This window comes from Gymnodraco acuticeps, unplaced genomic scaffold, assembly GCF_902827175.1.
Source record: "Gymnodraco acuticeps unplaced genomic scaffold, fGymAcu1.1, whole genome shotgun sequence".
Classification (NCBI taxonomy): domain Eukaryota; kingdom Metazoa; phylum Chordata; class Actinopteri; order Perciformes; family Bathydraconidae; genus Gymnodraco; species Gymnodraco acuticeps.
Genome location: NW_022990391.1, coordinates 2311325 through 2329533, shown reverse-complemented (window position 1 = coordinate 2329533; position 18209 = coordinate 2311325). Strand labels below are relative to the sequence as shown.

The 18209-nt window shown below is 42.9% G+C and overlaps 1 protein-coding gene across 1 annotated transcript; it reads right to left on the bottom strand.

The window, feature by feature from the left end:
* Window positions 1–13639: 13639 nt before the first annotated feature.
* LOC117551558 (zinc finger protein 239-like) lies at window positions 13640–15839 on the bottom strand. The gene has a single exon (XM_034224459.1). The coding sequence runs from the start codon at window positions 15600–15602 to the stop codon at window positions 14820–14822; it is 783 nt and encodes a 260-aa protein (XP_034080350.1). The 5' UTR covers window positions 15603–15839; the 3' UTR covers window positions 13640–14819.
* Between the last annotated feature and the right edge of the window lie 2370 nt (window positions 15840–18209).

Genomic DNA, 18209 nt, shown 5'->3' with positions numbered 1-18209 from the left:
GGATGTGTCGGGGAAGCTTTTGGAAAACCTTCGAAAAGCAGAGTTTATATCAATCGCTGTGGACGAATCAACTGACTGTACTGACATGGCCCAGCTGTGCATCTATGTGAGGTTTTTCGATGGTGTTCGCTTTAGGGAAGAACTTCTGGGGCTTATTCCGTTGGAGGGACACACTACAGGTGAGGTTATCTTTCAAAAGATAGTCTCGTTTTTTAACGAACGTCAACTGGATTTAAAGAAAGTGTGCCTGTTGGTCACTGATTGCAGGGGCTGGTGGCACGTCTATCTGCCATAGCCCCACACATGCAGTATTTACACTGTATTATTCATCAATCTGTGTTGTGTGCAAAGCTCAGTGGTGATTTGAAAAACACCATGGACACTGTCATGAACATTGTGAATTTCATTCGCTCAACCTCCAGCCTACAACACCGCCTGTTCTGTCAGCTGCTTGCTGACACGTTTGCTTAACACACGGAGTTTCCTCGTCCATAACGATGTCCAATGGCTCAGCAAAGGAAAGGTCCTGGATTGTTTCTGTGAACTCCGCCAGGAGATTGTGTCTTTCCTTCGCACGTGTAAGCACAAACGAGCTACAAACCTCTTGGAGCGCATGTTAGATGAACAGTTTATGGCAGATGTTTACTTTCTGTGTGACATTTTTGGACACTTGAACACTTTGAATTGTGAACTGCAGGGTCGCGAAAAGTCTATCGCTGATTTGGTTGAAAGACTTGGTGCCTTCAAGACAAAGCTAACGATCTTCAAAACAGACCTAATGACGACAACTGCTGCACTTCCCAAAACTCCGTGCATTTATGACCACATCACCTGGAGCAAACATAACGCCAGTCATGACAGACTTCATGACAACATTGACTGATAACTTTACTGACAGATTCCAAGGCTTCAGCATTCCAATTGAGGTATTGCAGTTTGCCCGTGACCCGTTTTCCATCAAGCCTGATACAGACTTCTGTGTAAAAGTAAAAGAGGTAATATCTTGCATTGATGAGAGCCTCTTTCAGAGGAGCTGGTTGATGTGCAGTCTTCCTTTGCTTTAAAACAGCTCCTGCAGTCTGAGGGTGTAGTGGACTTTTGGTCTAACCATGTTAGCCAGTATCAGTACCCCACAATGAGGAAGGTGGCCTTGCTTATACTGACAATGTTTGGATCTACCTATACTTGTGAGTCTAGCTTTTCTCATATGAATGCCATCAAAACAAGGGCACGTTGCTCCATGACCAATGAGAAGTTGCATGAGTGTCTCAGGATTGCTCTTACCACTTATGAGCCAAACTATTCTGAAATAGCTAAATTAAGGCAGTGTAATTTCGCTCACTGACTCAAACAGGCTAAACATGACAGAAGTATAATGCATGGTATGTATGCAGATCTGTTTTTATGGTCATTCATTTTATGGTCATTCAAACAAGCCTACTTACTGTTTCGAAAACTGTTTCCAAGATATGAATGTTATTGTGAGTCTGATGGCTATTGTTTTACTATGTTCTATTTGCATTTAGTATTACATTTTATGGACTTGTGTTGTCTTCAAAGCACCGTATGTATGCTTGGAAGTGTTGAGGATATTATACACAGGGCTACTTAATGTGATGAATACTGTTGTATTATATTCATCTTGTTTTGTACATTAGTGGACATGGAACTGTTGGGGGAAAAAACCTCATGTCTCCTGAGTTTTAAAGATGCAACATTTTGTACTTGTGTGTCAAGCCTTGTAACCGAAGCTTTCCTACTTTTTATGGACTGGTTGCTTTCTGTAATGATTTATGTTGATACAATTAAAGTAAAAAAAAAGGGATGCACTTGACTAGTTCATTTAATGTATTAGTATCTATTAACACTACTGTAAGCAAGAGTTATTTGTAGTGATTCCTTGACAAAGTATTGTGTGGCCCACAAACCCCCAGTGATGTTCCTATTTGGCCCACTTGCTAATGAAGTTGAATAGCCCTGGTCTACATGATGTCTGCACTACTAGACCCATCATTCTGCTTCTTTTGGCTAGAGCAAGATGTCCTTGCACCAGATGAAGTCAAGAGTGAGGTGAAGGAGATGATAATGGGTAGGTGAATGTACACCATTTCCAAATGCATTATCATCACATTATGCATCATTCATGGCTTGAAGTTTTCAGGCACCAAGTAAATACTTAATTCAATACATTGTAGACATTTCCTTCTCCTCCCAAATGTTCAGGCACTCAAATATTTTCTCGATTTCAATAACATCTGTAAAATCTCATTTAGACTTACTTATCGTTCATTAACTTAACCATCACCACTGTCAACATCATAATACTGTAACTAACCATGATTTTTGTGAAACTTTTTCAGACCTTGTCTTGGCTGAGGCTCGGAAAGTCACCATACTTGCTGAGAGCAGTAGTGGAGAGGATAATAAGGATGCGGAGCCACCTGCTAAAACTCCACGCCTTTTCACTGGCTACAGGAAGAAACGCAAAAAGAAGGATGACCATGTATCATCTGTCAAGGCTGAGCTCATTCGCTACATCCAAGTGTGCTCTGGTGAAGAAGACGAAGCAGACTGCCTAGGCTTCTGGAAAATAAATGCAAAGGTCTTCCCAAGGCTCTATCTTGTGGCTATGAGAGTGCTCACTGTTCCTGCCACCAGTGCACCAGTGGAAAGGGTATTCAGTCACGGAGACCTTATAATGCGCACAGTTTACATTTGACCGTAATATTCGTTGCGTCCTTTATCCTCACAAATTGAAAATAGTGGTTATATCTCCAAGTTGTAAATGCGCTGCTGCTCTCGCTGATACTTGCATCTGCCATTGTGTGTGTGTGTGTATGTATGTATGTATGTATGTATGTATGTATGTATGTATGTATGTATGTATGTATGTATGTATGTAGTGTGTGTGTGTGTGTGTGTGTGTGTGTGTGTGTGTGTGTGTGTGTGTGTGTGTGTGTGTGTGTGTGTGTGTGTGTGTGTGTGTGTGTGTGTGTGTGTGTGTGTGTTAGTGGTGGGGTTGCCGTGTATGTGTGTGTGTTAGCAAGTGTTTGTGTGTCTGTGTATTTTCCCCATAAGGCAAGACCCGCCCAACTCTGTCTCTGATTGGCTTACCCTGGAATGTTACCCCGCGTTAACCAATCATCACTCCTCTCTGGTCACTTTCACTTTTCCATGGTACTGTGAGAGGACATCGCTGTATTCGCCTGTAAACTACATCCGCAGGGAGATTCGGTTCAGTTCCATCACATAATGTAACGCAGTTTAAATCACAGTAACTATAACGGCGTTACTGAATGGGAATAGGTAACTAGTAACGTTATTAGTTACCGCAAACGGTAGTTGCGTTACAGTAACGCGTTAGTTTGTAACGCGTTGGTCCCAACACTGGTGTTAAAGCAACTCAAAGCCTTAAAAAAAAATCAGAAAACAGAATACAATTATTTTCATTTAGAAGGTAAATAAATAACCAATAAATAGATAAAATCCCTAAATCTAACATGGTTTGAATTATTTGTTTAACATAAAAAGTGACTGCTCAATTAAAGAATGAGCTTTGTGAGAACAATTGGTTATGATTATATTTATTTGGTTTTCTGTCAAAACAGTAAACCCTAGAACAGTATTACAGTCAGATATGACATTTCGGCAAATGTTCACTTTATAAATAAAGGTTTATCTTATCTTAATTCTAATAGCATTAGAGCATCATGACTTGATATTGAGGGACTGTCCTATTTCAAAAGTCTGTTATAGGACCTTTCATTGACAATATTATGAACCTATTTAATAGATGACAACAAACCAAGATGCAGCCTACAGCTGAGGAGTATCTGGAGGCTCATCAGGTTCACACAGAGAACCACACTCATCCATCAGCTGGTGCATAGAGGCTCATTCTTAAAATAAATAATGAAACCCAGAGCTCACTTTTTAAAGTGTAAAAGGTCAGACTTCTCCTTTTCATAAAGTAAACATGGGCAGAACGCCTGTCACTTCATGTGTTGTCACACACACACACAACACACACACACACACACACACACACACACACACACACACACACACACACACACACACACACACACACACACACACACACACACACACACACACACACACACACACACACACACACACACACACACACACCTGCTGTGGCACCTTGCTGACATTGCACGCACCTTAACATCATACTTATTGCTACTGAAATTGATTATGTTCTTTTATTTTTCTAATACAGAGCACTTCTATGAGGACAGCTCACTACTACACTAGACTCTGCAGCTCCAGACACAATCTAATCAGCCTTTCACATGTATTCTATGATCACAGTCCTGGGGTACTTGCAGGCAACACAGACAAGGAGACAAGCAGCCCGAGGCAGGAGTATATGGGTTAATCTGACCACACTACTGGAAGGCTTTTTAAGGAAATGAGGACATCTTAGGCCAATCCATTATGAAAGGGACATTCTTGACAAGAGATGAAAATAGACATATATGGACCACTTGACTGGCAGATCTGTTTAAGATAACAATCAGACGAATAGCTGATGCTGATTTAACTGGTCAGGCTCTACTCAACCCCCTATAATGTTTAATATAGCTGCATTCTCTACACATTAATGTTAAAGTCCTATGACTGACAGTAGAGACATCTAGATAATGAATTACGCTAAAGTGGCCACTGTGGAGTGCGATGCTCAAGATCTTAAAACACTAAGCACAGTAATTACATCTAACACAGTCCAAAGACAACAAGTTCACCAACATTCATCTCACAGCTCTCACAACTGTTTCAACAAAATGTTTTTTGTGTCTGATTTGCACTATAGGCTAAGCAGGGCTGCACATTACTGGTGCCAAAAAAAGAGAACCAGATCATTTGAAAAAAGGAGCATTTGCGCACCATCAGAGAGAGAGAGAGAGAGAGAGATAGAAAAGAGAGAAGAGAGAGAGAGATATATATTTGCGAGTTGCATAACAACTGGTAAGATAGCAGGGTTTCCCACACATAGACTTTACTTGGGCGGGCCACCGCGGTATATTAACGGCCGCCAAAGTATAATTCGCGAGTCATTTAGGTTTAATTATTTTAATCCGTCCGCGAGCACGACGGTATCTGCGATCCCTCGCTCGACCCCTCGCTATCGCGTGAGGGGTCTGCTTTATGCGTTCCGCACAGTAACCCTGCTGTGAGGCTGCTCCGGCGAACAGTTCATGAGCGTGCTCACTAGCGCACACCGCCCCCCCTTCATAAAGTCAAGTACCCCTCGAAAGGTCCGGTTTATTTCATTTTATGCGCACCAAGCAACATCTCCAGGTGCTCCTTTGAGAACCAGGGCAACAAAGTGATGTGCAGCCCTGACTATAAGCACCAACAGTACCATCAGATATTGAAGCATTAAAGGGGACCTATTATGCAAAATGCACTGTTTGATGTCTTTTATACATCCCCGGTGTGTCAGGGAACTCACGCAGCGTCAGAAAATAAAACCCTCTCTTTTTTCCTCCGTACCCAAATCTCTAAAAACGGGGCTACAACGGAAACAGAGTTTCATCAAGACAGCTCGAAGAGCTGGGTGGGACCACTACCTTTCCGGTTACCAAGACAGAGGCTGCCTAACAATAGGAAACAAGCACAAGATCGTCTTGCCTCATTGAGACGCACACTGGAAAAACGGCCACAGATGAAAGCCCACTTTCTAGAGTTCATGGCAAACATGTTCGGCAAAAGACACGCAGAGACTGCACCGCCCCTGAATCCAGGACAAGAGTGCTGGTATCTGCCGCTGTTTGGTGTGTACCATCCCAAAAAGCCAGATAAGATCAGTGTGGTCTTTGACTCCAGTGCACAATTTGAAGGAGTGTCACTCAACGAGGTTCTGCTCACAGGCCCTGACCTGAATAACGGCTTGGTAGGGCTGCTAATGAGGTTCAGGAAGGAACAGGTGGCTATCATTGCTGACATAGAACACATGTTCCACTGATTTGTTGTAAGAGAGGACCACAGAGACTTTCTGCGCTTCCTCTGGTACAGAAACAACGACCCCACCAGCGATATAGTGGAGAACATGATGCAAGTCCACCTCTTTGGGAACAGTCCCTCCCCAGCTGTGGCCATTTATGGTCTACGGAGAGCAGCTAATAAGCAGAGACCAACTATGGCAGTGATGCAAGAAGCCTTGTTGACCGTGAGTTTTACGTTGATGACATCCTGAAGTCCTTCAACACCGAAGAAGAAGCCATCAGTGTACTCGGCTGAACGCAGAAAATGCTTGCAGCTTCTAATCTCAGGTTGCACAAAGTCACATAAAATCGCCCAAGAGTCATCGAGGCATTCCCACCTGAGGATTGTTCCAAGGATGTTGGAAAACTAGACCTCTTTACCAATGAGCTCCCTACACAACGAAGCCTCGGTCTGTCCTGGAACATGTGCACAGATGCCTTCACGTTTCAGATTGCAAACGACCAGAAGCCGTTTACTCGCAGAGGAGTGCCGTCTGCAGTTAACAGTCTGTAGGACCCCCTTGGGTTCCTCGCACCGGTGATAGTACGCGGGAAACCAATACTCCGAAAGCTCACCGTGCAAGCAGACGACTGGGATGCGCCACTCCCCAAAGACATGGAGCTTGACTGGATTACATGAAAGGAGTCTCTACAAGACTTACAATAACTCCAGACACCACACCCTTATGCACCCTTTTCTACTGCAGGTGCTAAAACAAGAGAACTGTGTCTTCAGAGACATCAATCGCAGCAGTGGCCTATATCAAGCTGACCAGCCATGAAGGTCAAACTGGGTATATGCTTCATCTTTGGGAAGACAAAGTTGGCTCCCCAGCCTGGACACACTATTCCAATACTTGAACTGTGTGCGGCTGTGCTCGCAGTAGAGATCGCCGAGTTGATAGTTGCAGAAATGGATGTAGCATTCAACAACATCACATACTACACAGACAGCAAAGTTGTGCTAGGTTACATCCACAACCAGTCGAGGACATTTTATGTCTTCGTGCACAACAGGGTCCAATGCATTCATCAGTCACCATGTATTGGCCAGTGGAAATACTTGCGTACGGACCTCAATCCAGCAGATGTCGGGTCCAGATCTGTGTCGCCAGCTCTCCTAAACAATACAACGTGGCTCGCAGGACCAGACTTTCTCAAGGATGCATCCATGCATCCTCCTGAGTTGAAAGATACTTATGACCTCATCAACCCTGTTCTTGACTCTGAGGTTCGTCCCGAAGTGACAACGAGTCTCACATGTTTTACCAGAGATGTGGTACACCCTCAACGATTCGAACGCTTTTCAAAGTACATCACTCTTGTCACAGCAGTAGCACGCTTGATCCATGTAGCTCGCTCTTTCTCCCGTTCTGTTAACGACAAGTGTCATAGGTGGCACATCTGCCATCCAACAGAGGAAGAGCTGACAAAGGCCAAGGTGTGCATCGTGAAGAGCGTCCAGTACGAGAGAAACGAATGGCCTATGGCCACCATCACAAAGACATTTCCAGGAAGGGATCGACTGGTTCGTAAGATCGAGGTAGAGATCTCCAAGAACAAGACCAAAAGGATATTTTCTCGTCCTGTTACAGAAGTGGTCGTGCTTCTGTCTCCAAAGACTGATTCTTGTTGATTGATCTGGGGTTTAAAAACCCTGTTCTGTCCTTGTTGTATGTTTTTGGTGTATATTTGTCATATATGTGTTTTCTTAACTGTGTTTTGGCACCACCTTGTGGTGGTTGGTTGACACTAATGCTTTCTAGTGGTTTATTCGATTCCTGTTGCCAGGAGACCGAACTTGTCTGTTTGCGAGTGTGTTTCACGTGTAGCTTGCGTTGTCTGATGAACGGACGTCTGCTCTCCATGGGCTGTGATTCGTATTTCCCGCTGGTTCACGCATCGTCTGTGAGTGTTATTGTCGGACAGGCTGTGGCTTAATGGGAATATGTTGTATGCAAAATGTTTGTTTGTATGAATGCAGTGAGCATTCTAGCGGTTAAGCTACTAGCGGCTAGGCTGATTAGCGTCTCAGTTTTGTGTGCCGTAGCTCATTGTGTGAAGTATTCTGTTAGCTCGTCAGTCGGGCAGTCAATAATAAACTGTTATGTCTGTATCCAGTGGTGACTGGTCATTAGGGGCAGGTGGGGCACAGCCCCACCTAGTGTCAGCAGAAAGTATTACAAATAATGATTACAACAAAATGCAAACAATAAATAAAAAAATATATTAAATATATTTTAAGATCATGTTTAATCATCTGATTCGTCTGTACATTGCTGTTTTAGTCTGTGTTCTTCTAATTAGTGTCTACAGTGTGTGCCTATTGAGCTGTTTAGAGCCATGTGGGACAAAACCCGATCCTGCCCCTCCCTCTCTCTGTCTGTGAACGGTGACTGTAAAAACGACACTGCGCATGCTCAGAATATTTTCATATTTAATGTGTGGGGCAAAAAAATAATGACCATAGGGGCATAGAGCTGCCATCCCCACCATACGTCATCTCACATCATTCAGAGCTGATTGGCTGTAAATACGTGTGCCGCGAAAAGTGTGGTGTGTGAAGAGGAGACGAGAGAGCTGCAGTGAGGCGTCCTAAAACCCGGAAGTAAGCTGCGCATGGCTTCCCTCGACAAAAAAGCAATGAGATTTCTCCATAGGATTTTAGAAAATAGCTCCAAATAAGGTCTGTGGGAAACGTAGCTGTTAGATAAATGCACGTTTTGTTCAGCCGGATAATATCCACATGTCTACCCTACTTTTATAATTTTCGAATCATAAATCTATTGATTAGATTAGATTTATGATAGACTTTTGAAACTACAAGAACATAAGGAGGACTTTTACAAAAAAGTAATAGAGATTTTTGTCCAGAAGGATAGGCAAATGGACTTCATCTTCAAGTCAAGGTAAGAGTGCAATTTTATTGAAAATGGGATCTTACTAAGAGAGAACAATTCAATATTTAAATGATAAAATTACAATTTTTGGGTATCCTTTTGTTGAACTGTCTGTTTAAAATTAATTGAAGCATCAGACAAAAAAAGCTTTTGAAAATAATATTAGATTTTGATTTAGGTCAAAATATAATATTTGTAAACCTGAAGAGTCAGAGTCAGTGCCTCACCAGCCATGAACCTCACTGCAGAAGCTTATAGACATCTAAGTTTGTTGTGCCCCACCACTTTTGTACATATAAAAACGCCACTGTCTGTATCGTCTTTACAGTTTCACCAAGTAAAGAAACTTCAGTAAAACTGACATCTGTGCTGGAGTTTTCTTTCAAATGGTTTAACTGGATGGATATCTAGCTCAGTGTTAGTGAGACCCTTACAGGTGATCTGTTTGGTATTTTGAGCAAAATACTTCATAGACATGTTTTTTATATATATGTATATATCTGAGACCTATGCTATTACCTAAAAATAGTATGATAGGTCCACTTTAAATCTGGAGCAAAAGGGTTGTGCAGTAAAATGAAAATAGTAGCAGTTCCACCAACACCCCTGCTCCCCATCATCACTGCTTCTTTGGTTACGTGTTTGTTTTCCTGATGGCGAGAAGAGGGACACAGCAGGGTTTGAGAGGTGCTGACCAATGTAAAAATAAAGATGGGATGGAACATCGTCACACAGTCGCGGCAACAAAACCCAAGAGTACAAATAAATAGTTTAATAATTGACCAACCTTTTGGAAATGAGAACACCAACCTAATACCGGCAGTGGCAGTCAGTAGGGGCTTGGCATGTGAGAGGACGTGCGTGACTTTGGTCTCAGGAGGAAAGAAGTGAATTGTTTGTTTTGTGGATCTCTTTTGTTTCGTCAAACTTATAGTTGTGTTTTTTTTGTTCTGAATCCCCCCCAAACAGCCTTGCTGGCTGGGGGGGACTCAGAACAAAACAAAAAACGGGAATGGATTTATCAACTGCGTCACGGATCACGGACATTGACACACTACAGCAGAGTGTGGAGAAGGACGGGACAACTGTGAATGAAAAAGGAAAGGACAATGACAACGAAAATGCGAATGGACAAAATGAAAAAACAGGAGTAGGAAAACAAAAGGAGGTGAGAGAGGAGTTTGAGTTGATTGTGGAGGAGGATAAATATAAAAAGGAGCTGACAGTGGTGGTGGCGGTGGAGAGTGGGAAAGCAGTGGTAACTGTTATGGATCTGCTAAAAGGAGTTAAGAAAGAATGCAGGATTGTGATGGGATGTCGGGTTAAAGGAGATGGGCTATATGAAGTGACAATGGCTGAAGAAAAAGGAAAAAATAAACTGTTGGATGGAATAAGAATCAATGGGGCTTTGGTGCGGGGCAGAGACTGCATGGCAAAAGAACTGACGGTGTAATTCCTAAATATACCTTCGTATATATTGGACACTACAATTAAAGGCAGATTGGCAATGTGGGGGGTTTTGCCTGTCTCGGCAATAAAGAGAAGAATGTGGCCCGGCACTGATGTGGTTGATGGGACGAGGTTTCTGAGAGTGGAATTCAATAAGGAAGTGCGGTCACTTCCGTACTCCACAAGGTTCGAGACTCTAGAGGGGCCGGAATACTTCAGGGTGATTCACGACAAGCAGGTACCGGTCTGCAGGATGTGCATAAGGCCAGGGCATTTATACAAAGAATGCCCTGAGTTTAAATGCTATAAATGTGCCAAGCAGGGACACTATGCCCGGGACTGTGACTCGGGAGGAGGGGGCGAGCGGAGCCAGGGGGAGAGAAAGTGCCCAGGCGGAAAACACAGCGGAGAATGGAATGGAGGAAGAGGAGGGTGGAAGTCAGGAAGAGAGAGAAGAAGAGGATATACGTGATAAGGCTGGGAGCAGGATAAACGAGGAAGCTGTGACTGCTGTCGCGGCGGTGTTTGTGGCGGCTGCTGCAAAGAGAGAAGCTGACGCGGCTGCCATGGATGGTGGAGGAGACGGAGGGAGGAAGAAGGGGAAAGCAGACGAAGGAAAGATGTGTAGTAGCAGAGCCAATACTGCTGCTGTTCCGGCTGCTGCGGATGATGGACAGAATGCGAGGAGTGGTGAAGGTTTGGCTGAGACTGAAGTAGAGGCTGTGGTGGATGTTATTCTGGGGGCAGAAACTGATACCGAGGCTGAAGCGGACGTTGAAGTTGAACCTGATCCTGAGGCTGGAGGAGGAGCTGTCGGTGGGAGGAGAGGAGGAGAAGGAGGCGGAGGACAGACGGCTGAGGGAATGGAGGTCAGCTCGGTTGTGTCGGACATGGAGGAGGGAGGGGACGGCGAGGAGAACGAGTATGAGGACGAGGAGGTGGAGATGACAGGACCCATAGAGGAGAAGATCTTTGGCGAGGCGAAGGCTGGGTTAAAGAGCAGAGGAATGAGGAGAGAATCCAGCAGGCTGAATGCAAAGAGGAAAGCCGATAAGGAGAAAGCGGTGGAGAGAAGACGGGTGAAAGCGACAGGAGGAGTTGCAAAGTGTCCGGACAAAAAATAAATAGAATGAAAACAATAATAACCTTAATAACACTTGTAATGGTGACAATTTCCTCTTTCAATGGAAATGGGCTGAGGTCCAAGGACAGGAGAGAGCAGGCCTTAATGATATGTGACTCAGACATTATTTGCTTGCAAGAGACACATTGGGATGAAAGGTGTGTGGAGGATGTAAGGAAAGAATGGATGGGAGAAATGTATGTAAATAATGGGAGTGTGGGTGCTAGAGGGGTGGCAATATTAATTAAAACAGGGGTGGTAACGAATATAAGGAAAGTTAAGGATGATGGTGTTGGGAGAATGGTTGGGATAATGTTTGAATGTATCGGGGAAACATTTAATTTAGTAAACGTTTATGCACCGAATGAGACAAGGAGGAGGAGGGAGTTTTTTGAAGGGTTGAAGGATAAATGTGGGGGAAAATGTATGATTGTTGGTGATTTCAATGTGTGGTGTTTGAAGCTGGATGTGTCTGTGAATATGGGTTTTAATAGTGATTCATCACGTGGTGCACTCAAAACAATAATGGGGACAAATGGGCTGTTGGATGTGTGGAGGGAAAGGAATAGTAGGGAGCGGGTGAAAAACATTAGCCATTTTGATGCAACTGTTGAGAGAGAGTGTGATGTGTGTAAGGATCAGGTTGAAACGTGTGTGCATGAGTTTGTTGAATGTAAAGAGCTTGTTTTTTTTGGAAGGATGAAAGAGTTAATTGGTAGATGTTGGAATGAATGGTATGTGAGAGAAATGGAATGGAAGGAGCTGTGGCTGTTTGGTGTGATTGAGAAGAAGGATGAATGCAATGTGAATCTTTTAAATTATGTTCTGAGCCATGCAAGGCGTGCGGTCCAAATAAGGAGGAACATTGCCCATTTCGAGGGTAAAATGTCAGAGGTGTGGCATATAATGAAGAGGACAGTAAAAAGGGACATTAACCTTGTGCTAATACATGTGGAAAAGGACACATTTTGCGAGGATTTTGTGGATGGCAGCAGGCTAGTTGAGCTGGATGAGGAGGGAGCATTGTGCTTCAACTTTGAATGGAAAACTTAAGGCACACTACCTTTAAGCTCAGTATGAAATATTGAATGTGTGTATTATGAGCAATGCTTTATGTAGTTGTGATGAGATGTTAAATGTCTATTTTTGATAATAAAAGAGAACAAAAAAGAAAAAAGAAGTAGGGGCTTGGACTGGGAGCCGTAGGGTCGTCGGTTCAAGTCCCCGAACCGACCTAAATATGGAGTGAGGAGTGAGGACTGCTACTTGGAGAGGTCCCAGTTGGCCTCCTGAGCCCTGCCGTGGTGCCCTTGAGCAATGAACCGGACACTCCCCCCATTGCTCACCGGGCGCTGTGCAATAGCTGCCCGCTTCTAGTACTAGGATGGGTTAAATGCAGAGAACAAATGTCACTGTGTGTGCTGTGTGCTCTGCATGTGTGACCATTAAAGAGGGTTTCATCCCTCCCATTCTATTTATATTCTATAACCTCAGGCTTGCAGGAACTGAACTGTTTTCAACCTTGACCAAATAATCGGAATAACAACATTCATTTAAAGCGCATTGAAGAGCCACAGACTGACCAACCTGTCCTCTCAGGCTGATCCAGGGCGAAGGACACATCCATATATGGGGGCGCCGCAAATAGGGAAGAAAATAAATTGTTTAACTTTTAGTATTTATTTATATAAATATTAGATAACATAAAAACTAGGCCCACAGTGTGTGGGCGCTGTACATTGCATACAGCGCCCACACATTGTGTAAATAACAGCGATTAGTGATTGTTAAAATATGCATGAATATGGGAGAGGCTCTGAGAAGGTGAGGACCGGCACGCTCACCACTATAAATGAACAACAAAAATAAAATAAAAAGTTACATTTATGTTTTATAGTCTACGGTATGATATGGCCATATTCTAATGATTTTGTGATTATTGAAATGTATAAAGATCTTTTTCATATGGGTTTTGAGAGTTGTTCCCTCTAGATGTAGTTTCTTAATTTTGCCCTCAAAGTGCACCAGATTGAAAACATTTCACTTTAAAATGATTTAAATATTTCCTAGGGCAGCAAATAGGTCAGGGCCTGGACTGATCTATAACATTGTGATGTTCATGTATGTATTCGGTCATTTAAACACCTCATAAAAACTTTTTTTCAGACACATTTAATTAGGTTTTCAATATTCCATAAGTAGCTAATTAATTTGTGACTTCAATATTTATCTTCCATGGTCCACAGACAGACACTACATTTTACAAACCGTACAGTACTTATCGTAATAGTGTGCCGTTTGTTAATATATTTACATTTCAGGTAATTGACTACTTACAAATGTGAAAGGACCCAACAGTGTTATGATGTACACCAGTCCAGCTGCAACTCTGATCATTTTTTCATTCATATTTTCTACATCTACACATAAACTGAGCATAAGGTTTGTCAAATCACAAATGCAGTGGGCAGACCGTGGCTCAGTCTCGTACAATTGTACACCGGAAACATTTATTTTGCAGTTAGACTCAACAGGCATACCAAGATGCTGATCCGGAGAAGAAGTGGACAAGACTTTGGAATGACGTAAAAGCAAATTGTTTGTTGATAAAAACATCCGCCCCATGGCAGTTTGAAACTGTCTCAGAGAAAGATCAGAGCCATGTAGTTAGTAAGACATGTTTCCTTCAAAAGTGCCTCACATCTGGGATGAGATGTGGCTGCCTGCCACAGAGATGCTCATTTTAGCAGTAGGGTCTACAACCCAAATCTATATTTTAATGTTCTGTTTTTCATGACGATGTCGTCTCTTCACTCGCACAGAATGAGTATCAATAAAAACAATGAATTCCAAAATCAATGCATCCCTACTCGTGTTGTCCAGTTGATGCAGCAAAGATATTTTGACCTTTTCTTATTAAAAAGGGTCCTAATAGTCAAATATGTTAAAATGTGCAAATACCCTGTTGTTGTTGTTGTTGTTGTTGTTGTTATTATAAGTCCTTGCAAAGAAAATTGATCACTGATAAATTGGGATTGTAGCGAGTGATAAGGGGAAGCTCAAGACTTAGGCAGACGCAAAAGAAAAACAGTCCATACCATGATTTTTTAGGAAAATGCTGAATATTGCATCTTTGATGTCAACAGATACAGTATCATGAAGACCAGAACCAACGGATCATGTACTTTACTTTTTGTACGTGGGGTCCAAAGCTTTATATACTGTATCTTATTCCTTAGATAGAGCTCCACTTTTGACGAGAAACAATAACAAACAATTAAGCCTGCTGAACTGGGTGACGATCTCCTTCAGTACCATGAACATGCACGCTGTCGTTTACTGTACAGGCTGCTGGTGGTTGTTGTTTGTTGGATCTGCTGGTGAGCAGCTCGGTTGTGCTTCTTGTTTACACACAGTGGAACTCTCGTCCTCTACTGCGACACAGCGATGTTTCTTTAAGGACTCAGAGCGTGTAAACAGCCTCTTACACTGTGAACACCAGTACGGTTTCTCTCCGGTGTGCACACGCAGGTGCCGGCTGTAACTATATGAACTGTTAAAACATTTCCCACATTGGTCGCAGCTGTATGGCTGTTCTCCAGAGTGAATACGAAGGTGACGCATGTAGTTACTTAGTCGACCAAAACCTTTCCCACATTCTTTACACTGAAACGGTTTCTCTCCAGTGTGGGTACGCACATGTTGTTTGTAAGTCTTTGAGATAGAGAAGCTTTTCTCACAAAGTTCACAGCGGAAAGGCTTTTCTCCGGTGTGGATACGCTGATGTGATTTGTAATTACCTAACTGAGAGAAACTCCTCCCACATTGGTTACAGCAGTAAGGTTTCTCTCCTGAGTGGACACGCAGGTGTATCTTGTAACTACTTAAGTCACTGAAAGTCTTTTCACATTGGTCACACTCATATGGTTTCTCGCCAGTATGGTTACGCAAATGCAGATTGAAATGCCCTGACTGAGTGAAACTTTTTCCACAAAAGTCACACTGATACGGCTTCTCTCCACTGTGGCTGAGCTTGTGCCGCTTGTATGAACTTAAAAAACTAAAACTCTTTGGACACTGGTCACAGCAGTAAGGCTTTTCTTTAGTGTGTACACGCATATGTATCTTGTAAATACTAAAGTAACTGAAAGTCTTTTGGCATTGGTCACACTGATATGGTCCGGTGTGGTCCCGCAGGTGTTTCCTGTAGGAACTCTGGTTGCTGAAGTGCCTCCCACACTGGTCGCAGCTGGAGGATGTTTCCTCAGCGTGGGTGTGCAGGTGTAGCTTGAAGGTCTTTAGTTGGCTGAAAGTGCTGCCACAGTGTTCACACTGGTATGGTTCCTCTGCAGGGTGAGTGAGTTAATGTCTTCTGAGACTGCAGATCCGACTGAAAGATTTCCCACACTTCTGACACTGATGACTTCTGCTCCCGTCAGTTTCTGCCTGATTCAAGTGAAAAAAGAGAGGAAGAGAAATTAAGGTCTGAGTGGCTGACTTGATAAAAAGACATAAATGTCCCCAATTTACTTGGAGTGATTACAATTGAAACACAAAGTAGAGCACTGCTTTCACTTCCATGCTGTGCTAAAACCCTGCTAATATAAAAACAAGCGCTGCACCATCATAAACATATAAATAATATACATTTTGATTAATAATATATATTCAACCTAAATGTAGCATTTCAAAGGTTTACTTTGAGAGCAACATTAAGAGGCTAGATAAGATGATACACAGTCTTGTCTTGTGTTGTGACGACCCCTGCCGGATTTGTTATGTTTTGATGCAGCTTTTCTTTTGTTTGAGTATCTAGTCGGGCGATTTAGTCATTTGTTTATTTGTGGTTGGTGTTAATTTAAACAGCTAAGCCGCATGTTTTTTGTTAGTTTAATTACGGTGATTGTAGCCTGCCGTATGTGTGAGTCGTGTTAGGAAGTTGGTGCGCGTGTGCGTAAAAGTTTGTTGCGGGTGCAAACAGTGCGGCCGGCTCTTTTGTTTCTGCTCATTACGCCGCTTGTGGTAAGGACACTATATTTTATATCGTTGTTTGGGTTGATTAAATTACTTTGCGAGGCTTTGGTTTGTTTTGTATTACATTTGAGGAGAGAGTTTGCCAGTTGTTCTTAGCTGTTTGTTTGTTGGTTCGTTGTGTGTGGAGCGGTGCAGAGTTTTCCCTTGTAGGTTTTAGCGGCGTTCCCCTTGGGATCGTTGAGCTGGGTGTGTAGTGTTGCATCGAAAGTGGGTGAAGCTTCGGCTTGGGAGCATGGCCGTGGTTTCAGCAGGGTTGCTAGCCTGCTAGTCGCTTTGCTGTGTCAGTGGTCTCCAGTGCATAAATACCCACCACAAGTAACCGCATGAAGACTAGGCGAGAGATTAGTCAGTGGGAGGGTGAGTAGTTAGCGGGGAAACTCCAATCAAAATTGTGTATTATTCCACTTTGTGCGCATAATAAACGCTGTGGCGTCTCTCCGGTCCTTTTTCAGTTTAAAGGTCGGGTGCTGTGCTCCTGTGAGTTATCATCTTAAAATAACATGTCTGAGATAGAGGCATTCATTGAAGCTCCATCTCAGGAGTCTCTTGGCACTTTCACAAAAGATCAGTTGCTCTTGATTGCTGAGCATTTTTCTGTGTCTATTTTGGGTGACAAAAGGGTGAAAGAAAACATCAAAGACTCTATAATATCGAGATTGATTGAGATGAGAGTTTTTCCTGCAGAGAAAGGGGAGGTTTTTTCAAAGCCTACTTTTCAGTCTAGTGCACTTTCTTTTGAGCAGCAGAAAGAAATGTTAACGTTGCACCTGGATCATGACAGAATTATGTATGAGAAAAAAAAATGAAAGTGATCCTGACACGTTTTTCGTATTATTTGAACGTGTAGCCAAGGCTAGAGATTGGCCCGATGCAGACTGCGCTCTGATGCTTCAGTGTGTTCTCACAGGAAGAGCACATTCCGCATATTCCTCTTTAAGTCTGGATAGTTCAAGCTATGGTAGAATACAATCTGCTGTGCTTAGAGCATATTAACTGGTGCCAGAGGCCTATCGTCAGCGTTTTAGGTCCTTTGAGCAAAAACAAGGTCAAACGTATATGGAGAAGATGGCGAGGGATTTGTGTATTCATTTTAAGCATTGGTTAAATGTTCTTGATATCACTTCTTTTGATGATTTGTGTGGACTAATTATAGAACTGTTAAAAAATGTTCTTACAGATCGCATTGCCACATACATAACAAAACAAAAGGTCACTTCTGCTGCTAAGGCTGCTGTGGCAGCCGATGAGTTTGTGTTGCTCTATAAGAGCAATTTCAGAGAGTGCTCTGTGTTTCCCAGTGGCGAGAGAGGTAATGGTTCTGCTGCTGTTTCATCTTAGACGCGTTCAAAGCCAGCGGGTTTTTTTAACTCAAGAGTTTGGAAATGTGAATGACTAACTATTGTCATTAGGAAGGACATTGGAAGGCAGACTGTCCTGTTCTAAGAGCTAGAAACAGGAGAGTGATAAGTGGTGTTAGGCCTGCTGCATCCACTGCCCCTATAAAAGGCTGTTTTGGTTCTGAGGTGCCTAAATCTCACTTCTGTAGCCCCAATGTTTTAGCATTTTATGCCCCTGATGGTTTTGTTCATTGGTCAATAGTGATGTGAAAGTCCCAATTAAAATCTTGAGGGACACCGGATCCTACGCTCCTTCGTCCTGCAAGAGCGCATGTGTTGTGGCCGAATCAGATCC